Raw genomic sequence first — 13884 nt, forward strand, 5'->3', positions numbered from 1 at the left:
TCATAAGGAAAAAGCCCAATGATAAAAAGGCAGAATCATGCAGTTACCTATTCATTTCAAGAGTGTTGATGCGCGTGGACAGATCTTCCAAACGATTGATTTGCTTATGACATTGGGTGCAGTAAAACTTCAGCATCTCTTCCCCAATGACACTTTGTAAAGTTGAAGTGAAATGATCACTGAAAAATCAGAAGTGTCAATTGAGAAATTAGAGAAATCATTGATCAGAGTTTCTCAATTCAGAAATTGATTGAAATGCAGATTTATTCTATGAAAGATTTTCAGAAAACAATGTGCAATTTGTTGCAATAGCAGTGAGCAGTTACCATGTGATAGACTTTACCCCATTTCCTGCTACCCTCAAAAAGGAGCTTTGCTACTTAAAACATTTTCCTTTTGATAAACATTAATTAAAAAGACACCCAATTCTGCACCAGGATGACAATTTAAGGAATCGGAGCTTCTCTGACTCAAAAGATATCCAGAGATCAGATGATCACTCAGATAGCAACTGACCTCCAAACTGATCAAAAAATAAGCTTTGCTAGTCAGTGCTCCCAAGGACCGAAGGGATGAGGTGACTGCAAGAAATCAACACCAAATTCTGGCTTCTCGATTTGTACCCTTCCCCAGCACAGATCTGAGCAAGATTCACCAAAGCTAACCTTACCTGGGGGACAGAAGCGACGAACGATTAAAGTGACCATTGATAGTTGTGCCTTCATCCTGACACAGGCTACTGGATGCAAAGTCAATCTCATTGCTCTCTCCGTAATCTTCAAAGTGCTCCTCAGTGCTAAGGAGAGAAATGTTGGAGCTCATCGAAAAGTTATGCTGAGGGGTCCTATAACAGGGGATACACCAGGAAGAAAGGCTAAGTAGCAAGCAACTTTTAAACTTTTCTCAAACAAAAAGGTGCTCAGAAGAAATTGCTTTACCAATATATGGTGAGAATATGGAACTTAATACTGCAGGGAGTGGGTGCATACAAAGGAGAAGGGCAACAAGAATGAAGGAAAAGGGATAAAGAAAGGATTGCAATACAGAAAGACAAGAGGTTCAACTGGAGCACAATGGCATTGCCTGTTTAGGCTGAATGACATCTACCAAGTATCCTATGTAAGCCTGTGTAATTTTATTTTTCCCCCATTCTTTGGGGAAATTATTCCTTGATGTGACTCATTATCATTTTTTGTTTCAGTAACAAAAATTGAACCCATGGACATAACATCTTCATTGTATAAAATGTGTCAATTATTCAGTTTTTGCCAACAATAAAACAAAACTGCAGCAGTGAATGAGAACACAGTGGAAACATGTCTGGACATCAGAAAGAGTGAAGGACTGGCTGTCAGCTTGCTCAGTACATACTGGTTGAACTTCACAGAACAAGGGATACAGAGATAGGAAATTCTATTACTACCTTGGTACAACTTCCCCAAAACCAGCAAACTAACATCTTCAGGCAAGATTTGAGCACCTCATCTTGACATGATGCTTGGATTACTGAACTTGTAATCCAAATGACCAAAGTTCAAATTGGATCTTACTGGGAAGAAAATCTAACATGAGTAAAATCAAAGTGGTTAGATTATGGTTAAAACTCAGGTGGTTCACTAAAATCTTTAGGGAAATAAACTTGCCATCCTTTGAGTCTAGTTTGAGAAACTCCAGGCCAAATGTGGTTGATTCTAAACTGCCTTTTCTGCACTGGCAATGAAAGCCACTCAGCATAGAAATATGCTGTTTGGCCCATGTTTATATTTCACATGACTCTCCCGTTCCATCTACCTCCTCTCAGCATCTCTCTATCCTTCTTTCTGCCATGTTTTAATTTGGTTTCCTTTTGAAAGCATCTAAACACAACCATTAGTGGTAGCAAATCACACACATTCTAAATAGTGAAAAGAAATTTCTAATTTTCTAACTGAATTTATTTGCAACTAACTTGCAGTTATGGTCCACAGTTTCTCCCAGAAGTAGAAGTATTCACACCACTGCCCACTCATAATTTAATGATCTGTCAGGTTACCATAAATTTTCTCTTTTCTAAAGCAAAACAACTTGTCCAATCTTTCCTGATAATTGTAATCTCAGTACTAGAAAAGTTATTTTGTATTTTCTCTTGTGCTGCTATGCACTTATTATAGTTGCAGGTACTGCACCGTGTAGTGTAGGGTTACAAGCAAGTTTAAGATACTTTGCTTTTAAATTACATATCCCTGGGAATAAATCCTAGTGTTTTGGCAGCATTTTTAATTGCTTTGTTGTCTGTGGGGATGCTGCTCTAAATTATTTGTTCACTTTTATCCCTTTACTCTTCCACCCAGTTTCTCACTAAGGGTGAAGACGACTTTTTTTATATTACCAAACAGCATCAGTTCACGTTGATCAATTTAAAAGCTCATTTGCCACTTAACTGCCCAGTTTGCAAGCTGAAGCCACCAAGGGTCAAAGGCAGAGGTTTAGGTATTCTTTAATCGCAGCAATCAGCCTTCATAGAGAGCCGAAGAATGAATAGAGTTGAGGGGCCTGGCTATACTAAAATCAAAACAATATCAGAGGAAGGTACCAGGTATTAAACACAACTTCTGGATGTACACTCCATAAATGCTGTGGAAGTAATTTCATTATTAGTTTTGACGACAGGATATGCAGGTTAATTATAGCTTGCATTTTGTACAATTTATTCTAATTGACAAATTCTTACTTTTTGCTAAGCTCTGTAGCAAGGACAGCCAGATTTGACAGGAGTGTTTCATTGTTCTTTCAATTTAGGCAGCAAGGCAATTTTCTGTCCAAACCCACCCTAACAAACAGGGCAAAAGTGACCATCTCTTTACAGGTTCAATGGCCCAAGTTGAAACTGATCTTTCTCAGGAAACCCAATACATCTTAGCTTCCACACGAAGGAAAATACTGTGGATGCTGGAAACCTGAGAAAGAGAGAAAATGCTAGAAATATTCAGCAGGACTAGTGGTTTCTGTTGTTACTAAGTTAACAATTCAGGCCTATGACCATTCATCAGAACATAGAACAACTACAGCACAAACAGGCCCTTCGGCCCACAAGTTCCGCCGATCATATCCCTACCTACTAGGCTTTCCTATAACTCTCAATCCTACTAAGTCCCATGTACTCATCCAGAAGTCTCTTAAAAGACCCTATCGAGTTTGTCTCCACCACCACCAACAGTAGCCAATTCCACTCACCCACGACCCTGAGTGAAAAAACTTACCCCAACATCTCCTCTGTACCTACTCCCCAGCACCTTAAACCTGTGTCCTCCCGTAGCAACCATTTCAGCCCTGGGAAAAAGCCTCTGAGAATCCACCCGATCTATACCTCTCAACATCTTATACACCTCTATCAGGTCACCTCTCATCCTTCGTCTAAGGAGAAAAGACCGAGTTCCCTCAACCTATCCTCCTAAGGCATGCCACCCAATCCAGGCAACATCCTCGTAAATCTCCTCTGCACCCTTTTAATAGCTTCCACATCCCTCCTGTAATGAGGCAACCAGAACTGAGCACAGTACTCCAAGTGGGGTCTGACTAGGGTCTTATAAAACTGCAGCATTATCTCCTGACTCCTAAACTCAATCCCTCGATTGATGAAGGCCAGTACACCATACACCTTTTTAACCACATCCTTTACCTGCGAGGCTGATTTAAGAGTCCTACAGACCCAGACCCCAAGGTCCTTCTGATCCTGTACACTGCTAAGAGTCTTACCCTTGATATTATACTCCTTTATCCCATTTGACCTGCCAAAATGGACCACTACAGAATTCGGACAAGTTAGAAACACACTAGGATTTGAGTAAAAGTGGGGCAAGTACCCAGTGTGCCCAGAGCTTCTAGTCACCTACCATTTTACTTTTTTTTAAAACTTGTTCCCAACTCTGACCTTTGAAGCTAAACGCAAAATTCCAGCTAAACATAAAATTCCCTCAAGTTAACTGGCCACTTTACAGCTTTCTGGACTCAGAGTTCAATAATTTTAGATCACAACTTCTGCCCCCATTTTATTTCATGTTTGCCAGTTTGGTATTTTTCTCCAATTTCTTTACTTTGTGTTTGGACAACAGTTATCCTACCATTCACATGTCTGGGTACATTGTGTTTTTTTACTTGTCCCATTATCACTCTCTTCAGCCTTGCTCTGTGAAAACCATTTAATCTCTCCTGCCCTCCAGACGCCATCACAGTCCATCCTTTTTTTCTTCCCACATGAACCACTGTGCCACCGTCTGGGCAGCAGTGATTAGCACTGCTGCCTCTCAGCATCAGGGACCCGGGTTACACTCCCAGCTTGGGTCACCATCTGTGTGGAGTCTGCTTGGGTATCCTCCCAGAGTCTGAAAGACGTGCTGGTTAGGTACATCGGCCATGTTAAAATTCTCCCCCAGTATACCTGAACATGCACCGGAGTGTGGTGACTAGGGGATTTTCACAGTAACTTGATTGCAGTGTGAATGTAAGCCTACATGTGACATTAAAATAAACTCCTCCCTTCTACTTGCTGAAAACCTATCTCCAACATTTCCCAATTCTGATTAAAGTTTAGAGGCCTGAAACCTTAGCTGTTTCTCTTCAGATATCAGATGCTGCCAGACCATAGTATTTCTAGCATCTTCTCATTCTGACTTTGCTTTAGGTCTCCAAAGACTGCTGGTGAGCCTGCTCATTCTGAACCAGGGAGGTAGGATCTTCCACTCAGATTTGTACCCTGATCTTTCCAACAAAACATTCAATATCAGTAACTCCTGCATACAGGAAATTCTGCAGCACTGTATGCAATTATCAGAGGCCTCACTTACTTTAACTCACTTTCTGGTGTCTGCACAAACATGCCTTTTCACCTTGCACCAGACAGGGTTCCTCTGCATTCTGCCAGTGCAGCACAGCAGATCCACACCTCATCCCCACAATGCATTTGCTCAATTCTGCTTGAGCTGAATGTTTTTAAATTATCCCACTTTGACTTTCAGATTCACTGATTTCTTTAAAGAGACTCCTCTGCTGGTTGTCTTCAAGAGTGGGATGAAATTAACCTCCATCTTGGGTGAAAATTCAAAAGCTAAGTGGGTGCAGGGCACCATTTAATTACAGTAAGAAATCTCACAACACCAGATTAAAGTCCAACAGTTTTAATTAGGTAGCCTTTATTTGGTCCCTCCCAAAAAAACTGAATTTGCCAAGTTAACAACGCAGTGTGTGCAGTGTGAAATTCTGTTCAGCACCAGGTTTAAAATCAACACTCTTGTACACATTCTCCACATCCAGATCATTGGCAACATTCATCCCATTCATGTCTAGAGAACAGCTGCGATTTCTCCAAAGCCATGCTGTTTTCTAACCAAGAACAATTCCATTCTTTTAGCCTGTTAGAATCAAAACATAGCTGCCAGAGGCAAAAACCAAGTTCTAATCAAGAACTATAACCAGGCCTAACACTGACTAATAGAGCAGAGAGGAGCATCTATTCAAGTAAAGAGAGCAGGTCCCACTTACTTCATTTCCCCATTAAATAGGGCACTATTTTCTGGCTCTTCAAGTGTATCTGTGAACTCAGAGTTCAGTGTGGCGTCAATAGCACTATCCGTCTCCAAATCATCATGTGTTCCATGGTGAATGAGTGTGCCGGTGTCCTCATCTGTGAACGTCTCACACTCACTGTATGTGCTCTCAGAGCCCATGTAAGCACTGTCTGTCACCTCGTTCGTCTGAAAATGGAATAAGGTAAAGTTAGATTTCCGCGTTCCAAGATCAGCTAAGCAAAACAGTAATGCACCACATAACACAAGAGTAAACAAAGTTTGAGACACAGTAGAGCAAGTTAGACAAACAAACATTGCTAATCATTTTGATTAAAAAGTGTAGCTTAAACTAAGGCCATGTCAATACACAATAGATGATCTTACTCTGGGTGGTTTAGCTACTGAAACAGGCAGGGAAGATGATGATGTGTTAACACTTGAGATCATCTGGCTTCCAAATCAATAAGGAATCCTGAAGGCAGTGATGTGACCATTATTGGATAGATATTTGCCCAGAATCTGCCTAACATACAAATCACTAACAACGAAATCAACTGGAAACCTATGGGGGGGATAAAAAACAAAGACAAGACCAACAATCATGGCCTCAGTCTTGTTCATTTCACCAAGTCTCTCAATCAGGTCCTTGTGCATAAAGGATTCAAGTATTTTAAAATCTCTGCCTCAGAAGCAGGCGTGGTTTGCAGTAAAGCTCCTTTAAAAGGACATTCAGATGCAAGGTCACATAATTGTTGATGAGCTCAACATTACACACACCCAAACAGAGCCAGCCCCATTAAATCAGCTCAATGCAAGCTTGCATATTTACATTATATTTCAAGCTCCAGTCTACCAAGAATTTAATTGGATAGAACATACTAAAATTCACTCTAGATGCCATCATACACCTCCCACTAGCCACCCAGCTTTGGGACATGGCTGCCTTTGAATGTTAGTCAGGGGTTGGGATTCTGTATGTACCTTCCTCAGCAGTGTACATTGTAGCTATGGCAACAGAGCAACTCTATTCAAACACTTCCCTCACCAGGTATACTGCATCACAATCAGTACATTATACAAACACCCAGCCACCAGGAGGCAGGGAGCTGCTTTCCTTTTTTTACCAGCTTATGGTGTCTTACAATATGAATGATGGCCTTTAAATTATTTTTAATACTTGCTCATCATTTCCTACCAAAGGTCAATTTAATGTTGTCTGTTATTTGATGGATTACATTTCTGACCAGATCACTTTATTCCTGAATGCTTAACTATCTTGACAGCCACTGGTGCCAAGTATTTCCTGCCACAGTAGTGATCCAGGGAGGACACTATAGAGTAGGTGAGGGAGAAGGAAGAGTAACTGCAAAACAATTAGCTGCCAGTTCCATAAAATCAATTCCAAGTCCTTGTAACTAATACCCAATTGGAAAATTATAGCTCAATCTATTCTTCAAATTTCTGGTGGCAGTCATGTAGAGCTGATCAGGAAACCTCGAGGGGGATGTTTCCCACAATGTGGGTGAAGCAGTCTCCTAACTGGAGGACACACATCTCCATGTTACATTGAAACACTGCAATCCATTGTTTAAAAAAAGGTTTAAAAGTCAGTGAGACAGGTTAAATAGCAGCACATATGCAGTAATTTTCTCCCACTTCTCCTTCCAGCATAGATTTACCCTGCTCTTGCCACACAAGTTTGGACTCCATAGCCAAGGCTGACAGTATCCTCAGAGCCATAACACATCACAAACTGTTTCAAATAACTGAAGCAGGAATCCAGCCAAATTATCTCCCCACCTTGGGTCTCACCATGTGAAGATCAGCAGCATACTCAGTACAAATTAGGGTTCACAGTGCAGAGTCACTTCAAAATGGTTCAGTACAGAAACTGGAGCTATTATATGGCTACAAGAAACAGGTCAAGCTTAATGGCTGGGTATAAAATGCTAATTTAGCCATTAAACAGTATGAAATTTCACACTGAAACCTGATGGCTCTCTCAGCAAGCAGCTCATTTACTGCCTTTGGGCTGACTGCATGTGAACCTGAGGCAGCTGAATATCAGCACTAGAACAGGAAGATAATCCTGTCAACTGTTCACAGCACACCCATGAATTCTAGAGGTGCCACACATTACAGAACACAGTTACAGTTCTTTTCCACACAGATTTCTGCTGGTCAAATGCTCTAAACAAATGCAGATAAAAGGTATTCAGCTGATTAATTTAAACTTTCCCAGTTGATCAGTAGTCCAGTTAAGCAGTAGTCCAGTTAAGCAGGACACTGCTAAAAAGATTTTAACCAGTGGTTTCATACCAGGGATTCTGACCAGTATCACAATGCAAATCTAATTAACATAACTATTTTCTCTTTAATCTACAAGCCAGATCCATCCCCTCATTACAGTCAAACAGCAACAAATCAGTGCACCAATAGAGACTGGTTCAATTTGGCAGGGTCTTACTTAGAATGACAATGAACCATGTGTTTTATACATTCTCCCATCAAGCTGCATCACTGGTATCCCTGGGTGGAATACACACAGAAACTGGATCCTCAAAATTCACCCAAATGCAGTATATTTGTTCAGAAGCTGGTTCCAAGCCCAGAGAGAAGGCTGTATCAAACACTGAGGACAGCAAGATGCTGCACCCAACTCAGTCTAATGATGATGATGATGAAACCAAATGCCAAACCCTAAACATTACCCCATTTGTTTGCAGCATAATTAACCCTCCACCCATGAAATAATGAATATTCAAACAGTTCAATTCCAATGAACCAAGTAATTATAATCAAATGGACAAGATTAAAATAGCCTGAGACATAAATTCATCAAATTCCACAATATTCCAGCCGAGATACTCTACATCAACTTGTCCAGTCAGGCAATGCCGATGTTATCACTAGGATTTCAACAAAATACAACAGTGGGTGTGTGAACTTGCTGTGTGCATTTGAACAATGAAAAGCATCCAGCATATATTAGAGATTTCTGCCCAAATGCGAGTTGTCTATGAAGTTTGTCTAAAGCTAATATTAGGGCATAGTGCAGATAGAACATAGAGAAACTACTGCACAAACAGGCCCTTCGGCCCACAAGTTGCACTGATCATATCCCTACCTATAACCCTTAATCCTATTAAATCCCATGTTCTCATCCAGAAGTCTCTTAAGAGACCCTAACGAATTCACCTCCACCACCACCGATGGCAGCCAATTCCACTCACCCACCACCCTCAGTAAAAAACTCATCCCTGACATCTCCTCCGTACCTACTCCCCAGCACCTTAAACCTGTGTCCTTTCATAGTGACCATTTCAGCCTCGGGAGAATCCACCTGATTTACACCTCTCAGCATCTTATAACCCTCTATCAGGTCACTCAATGGTTTTCAGGGATGATGGGGTATCCTAGGAGTAAGAAGTCTCACAACACCAAGTTAAAGTCCAACAGGTTTATTTGGTAGCATAAGCCACTAGCTTTCGGAGCACTGTCCCTTCATCAGATGTGTGGGAGTTCTGTTCACAAACGAGGCACAAAGACAAACTCAATTTACAAAATAATGGTTGACATGCGAGTTGGAATATGGAATACACTAGATACATCGATGACATTTTCTTTTGGACTCATGCTGAACAATCACTGAAATAACTACATGACAACATCAAGTTCCATTCCACCATGGACTACCCTCCGGAATCAGTTGCATTCTTGGACAAACATCTCCATCAAGGACGGTCACCTCAGCACTTCTGTACCGCTAGCCCACGGATAACCTCATGATGCTCCATTTCTCCAGCTTCCACCCTAAACATATTAATGAAGCCATCCCCTACGGATAAGCCCTCTGTATATGTAGGATCGGCTCAGATGAGGAGGATCACAACAGACACCTCCAGACACTGAAAGATGCCCCCATAAGAACGGAATATGACGCTCGACTCAATCTTATGTGCCACAACAAAAAACTGCACCAACCTCAGAAGGCAAAAACGGGACACAGTGGAAAAAGTATCCTTTGTCGTCCAGTACTTTCCCAGAGCAGAGAAGCTACAACATCTTCTCCAGAGCCTTCAACATGCCATTGATGAAGACGAGCATCTCGCCAAGACCATCCCCACACCCCCACTTCTTGCCTTCAAGCAATCGCACAACCTCAAACTACCCAGCCTTCAGAACAGTGACCACGACACCACACAACCCTGCCACACCAATCTCTGCAAGATGTGCCAGATCATTGACACAGATGCTATCATCTAACGTGAGGACACCATCCACCAAGTACACAGTACATACTCTTGCAACTCAGCCAACATCGTCTACTTGATATGCTGCAGGAAAGGATGTCCCAAGGCATGGTACATTGTGGGGGGCGGGGGTGGTGTTGGTTGGTGTATTTTCCAGACAAACCAAGTAAACAAACTCAAATTACATTCGGACAAAGAAAAAAGGGGGCGGCTCCCCCAAAAGGAGGGGGAACGGCCCGAACAGAAACTAAAAGTACAAAGGAAACTTAAGACACGTCAAATCAAAATGTGATTGTCAGGCTCTAATAAGGCAACCCAGCCCCTGCGGTGCCCAACGGGCACAGAAGGCCTCGACTGTGCCCACGGACACCGCGTGCTCCCTTTCCAGGGACACCTGGCCGCGAACGTAGCTGCGGTAGAGGGGCAGACAGTCGGGATGGATGGCCCTGTCGATCACCCGCTGCCTGGACCTGTTGATGGCGCGTCTCGCCAGGCCCAGGAGCAGGTTCACGAGGAGATCAGCATCCCAACCCTCCCCTCTCTGCACCGGGTGTCCGTAGATCAGGAGCGTGGGACTGAAATGCAAACAGAACATCAATAAAAGGTTCTTCAGAAAATCAAAAAGGGAGTGCAATCTATAACACGAAACGTAGACGTGGTCCACAGACTCCGAGGCCACAGAAAGAGCAGTCTCAGGAGCCCGCGAACCAGCAGATCCTATGGTTGTGCCGCACTGCTGCGTGCAGCAGCCTCCACCCCAGGTCCCCAACGTAATTGGGGGAGATCCCTCCGTAGAGTGACCTCCATTGGGGACCTCCGCCACCTGGCAGCAACAGGGCCCAAGGTGTATCTGGGCGACCATGCAGACGATACCATAACAGATGAATGAACACCGCTCGACAATCACCAGACAAGAGTGTTTTCTTCCTGTTGGGGACACTTCAGCGGTCACAGGCATTTGGCCTTTGATCTTCAGGTAAGCATTCTCCAAGGCTGTCTTCACAACACATGACAATGCAGAGTTGCTGAGCAGAGACTGATAGCCAAGTTCCACACGAGGATAGCTTCAACCAAGATCTTGGTACATGTCACACTATCTGTAACCCCCACAACTTGACTGGGCTCGCAAAACCTCACTAACTATCCTAGCTGAAATAATACACAACTCTTTTACCTGTGCATAACCCCCCTCTACTCACATCATATGTACCTTTAAAACTTGATTACCTGTAAAGACTTACATTCCAACTGTTATTTTGTAAATTGAGTTTGTGTCTTTATATATGCCCTGTTTGTGAACAGAACTCCCACTTACTTGAAGGGGCAGCATTCTGAAAGCTAGTGGCTTGTGCTACCAAATAAACCCGATGGATTTTAACCCGGTGTTGAGACTTTTTACTGTGCTTATCCCAGTCCAATGCCGGCATCTCCACATCGTATCTTAGAAGGACAGGCTGGATGTGTAGCCATTGGAATTTTAAAAAATTGAGAAGCCATCTTATTGAAACGCGAGATCTGGAGGGGACTTGACAGGAGTGGATGCTGAGATAATGTTTCCCCTTGGATAAACTAATTCAGGAAAGTTTGAGGGTCATTGATCTGTGGAATGAGATCTCTTCCAGACAGTGGTGGAAACAGGGTCATTGAATGTTTGTAAGGCTGAGCAGGACTTAGATTTTTGATTGACAAGTCAAAGTGTGTGGACTGGAAAGGGGAGTTTAGGCCACAATCAGATCAGCCATGATCTGAACAAATGTCAGAGTAGACTGGAGGGGTTGAATGACCTATTCGAGGTCCTAATGCATGTAATAAGCCACATTTTAACCACAAGTTATCAGGAAACGTAAAACTGCCGATTGCATTTAGTGCGAAAACCATTCTAAGCAGAAACAGGAACACTAAACAAAAAATATTAGTATCATTGCTCTGGTCGCCAAGTTCGGAATAAGAACATAAGAATATAAGAAATAGGAGCAGGAGTAGGCCATCCAGCCCTTCGAGCCTGCCCCGCCATTCAATAAGATCATGGCTGATCTGTCGTGGCTCAGTTCCACTTTCCCGCCCTCTCCCCATAACCCTTAATCCCCTCTCCTATCAAAAACCCATCAACCCGCGTCTTAAAAATATTTAGCGAGGCAGCCTCCACCACTTCAACGGGTAGAGAATTCCAGAGATTCACCACCCTTTGAGTGAAGAAGTTCCTCCTCAACTCCATTTTAAACCGCCCCCCTTTTATCTTGAGGCTGTGCCCCCTAGTCCTATTGTCTTTTTTGAGCGGGAAGAGTCTTTCCACCTCTATCCTATCCATCCCATTCATCATCTTATACGTCTCAATGAGATCTCCTCTCATTCTTCTAAACTCTAACGAGTACAAGCCCAGTTTATTCAGCCTCTCCTCATAGCTCAACCCCCTCAACTCCGGTATCAGCCTAGTAAACCTCCTCTGCACTCCCTCTAAGGCCAAAATATCTTTGCGCAGGTGCGGCGCCCAAAAATGCACACAGTACTCCAGTTGCGGCCTCATCATTGCCCTATACAGCTGCAGCAAGACCTCCCTACTTTTATATTCAATCCCCTTCGCTATGAAGGCCAGCATCCCATTCGCCTTCCTGACCACCTGCTGCACCTGCAAGCTGGGTTTTTGCAACTCATGCACAAGGACCCCGAGGTCCCTCTGCACCGTCGCCTGCTGCAGTTTTTCGCCCCGTAAGTAATAGTCCTTCCTACCATTCTTCCTACCAAAGTGGACCACCTCACACTTGCCAACATTAAATTCCATTTGCCATTTCCTGGCCCATTCGCCCAGCCTATCTAGATCCTTCTGCAGACTCTCCACACCCTCCGCACAATTTGCCATTCCCCCAATCTTGGTGTCATCAGCAAATTTCGACACTCTACACTCAATTATACAAAATTGGCTATTTGACGCAAGCCAGAGAGGATGGTTGTAGAGAGTTATTTTTCAAACTGGAGGCCTGTGACGAGTGATATGCCTCAGGCATCTGTGCTGGGCCCACTTTGTCATTAATATAAATGATTTGGATGAGAATATAAGAGGCATGGTTAGTAAGTTTGCAAATGACACACTACTCTCAAAGTGAATGAATTGACAGTTCAAAGGACAAAGAGAACATGCAAGTGAGGAGGGAGAAAAACGAAGGATTTGAGAAGAACCTCAAATCTTCTCAATTTGGTGAATTTGGCCACTATTACCCACATAGGCATCTCCCAGTAGGGGGAACAGTCAACCTCGCTTTTTAAACAGATAGCAGTCCATGAAGCCAGTACTTCCTTCAATCCTACACTTATCAACCAAGGCCTGATTATGTGAAACGATGCACTGTTCTAGTGCATGTTATTTATGTAAATCTGATGTATGGTATAGCTTTCTTCAGTTTATATTTTATTCATGGACACAGGCCACATGATTAGGGCCAAATCCAAAGAAGAATAAGCAAGAAATATAATTTGAGTCTACCATCACCATATAGGGATTGATATTTTCTGAAGCGCTCAGCTTTATTCTTTTGTTCCATCACTCAAGTCCTGGTTACATTACAGCATTGTGCCTTCAGCCAGTTGTCAGATACTGGCATCCTGATCCTGGAGACAGGCCATCTCTTTAAACTTGCAGCTTACACTGATGAAGGGTTAGGTTTCCTAATGTGTATCAAGATTTGACAGCATCTCAAAGTTGTGCGTTGCTTTGACATGCTCTGGCCTTGACCTTCTGTTCAGGTTCTAGGCAAAAACCAAAGTCTAGCACATACAAAGATAATGCCAAAGACTGTCACTAGGGCATGATGGTGCAGTGAAAAGGCAGGGTAGAGGGGGAGTGTAGCAAATGGGAACAGTTAAAGAGTAGAGTGAATAGAGAAGCAATGAAAGGTGTTTCTTGGGCATCAAGAGATTCAAAGGTGGTCAGCAAGAAAAGTGAACTCAGATGATTTAGAGGCCCTATAGGTAAGCAGAGCAAGATGCAGGATGACAAATGGGAAAAGGCATAAAGTTGGCCTGAAAGATGGGTGCTCAAGGTGCCACTCTAATTTCTTGTGAGCAGTGCCACGTGACTGATTTCTTTAGAACAG

General features: G+C 42.9%; 1 protein-coding gene across 5 annotated transcripts in view; it reads right to left on the bottom strand.

Annotated features, from left to right (window-relative positions):
- The window catches only part of rab11fip3 (RAB11 family interacting protein 3 (class II)), a 104693-nt gene that overhangs the window by 15046 nt on the left and 75763 nt on the right, over positions 1–13884 (bottom strand). For 3 of the 5 annotated variants that reach the window (XM_080206691.1, XM_080206693.1, XM_080206695.1), the window contains 3 exons: positions 5518–5729; positions 671–844; positions 48–179 (listed from right to left, as the gene is read on the bottom strand). In XM_080206691.1, coding sequence (XP_080062817.1) covers positions 48–179; positions 671–844; positions 5518–5729 — 518 coding nt within the window. Of the gene's footprint in view, positions 1–47; positions 180–670; positions 845–5517; positions 5730–5927; positions 6169–13884 lie in introns of those variants that run through there. The other 2 variants (XM_080206694.1, XM_080206692.1) reach the window with 2 other exon arrangements.

The sequence above is a fragment of the Carcharhinus amblyrhynchos genome, chromosome 18, assembly GCF_965287045.1.
Source record: "Carcharhinus amblyrhynchos chromosome 18, sCarAmb.v2.hapA, whole genome shotgun sequence".
NCBI classification, from domain to species: Eukaryota; Metazoa; Chordata; class Chondrichthyes; order Carcharhiniformes; family Carcharhinidae; genus Carcharhinus; species Carcharhinus amblyrhynchos.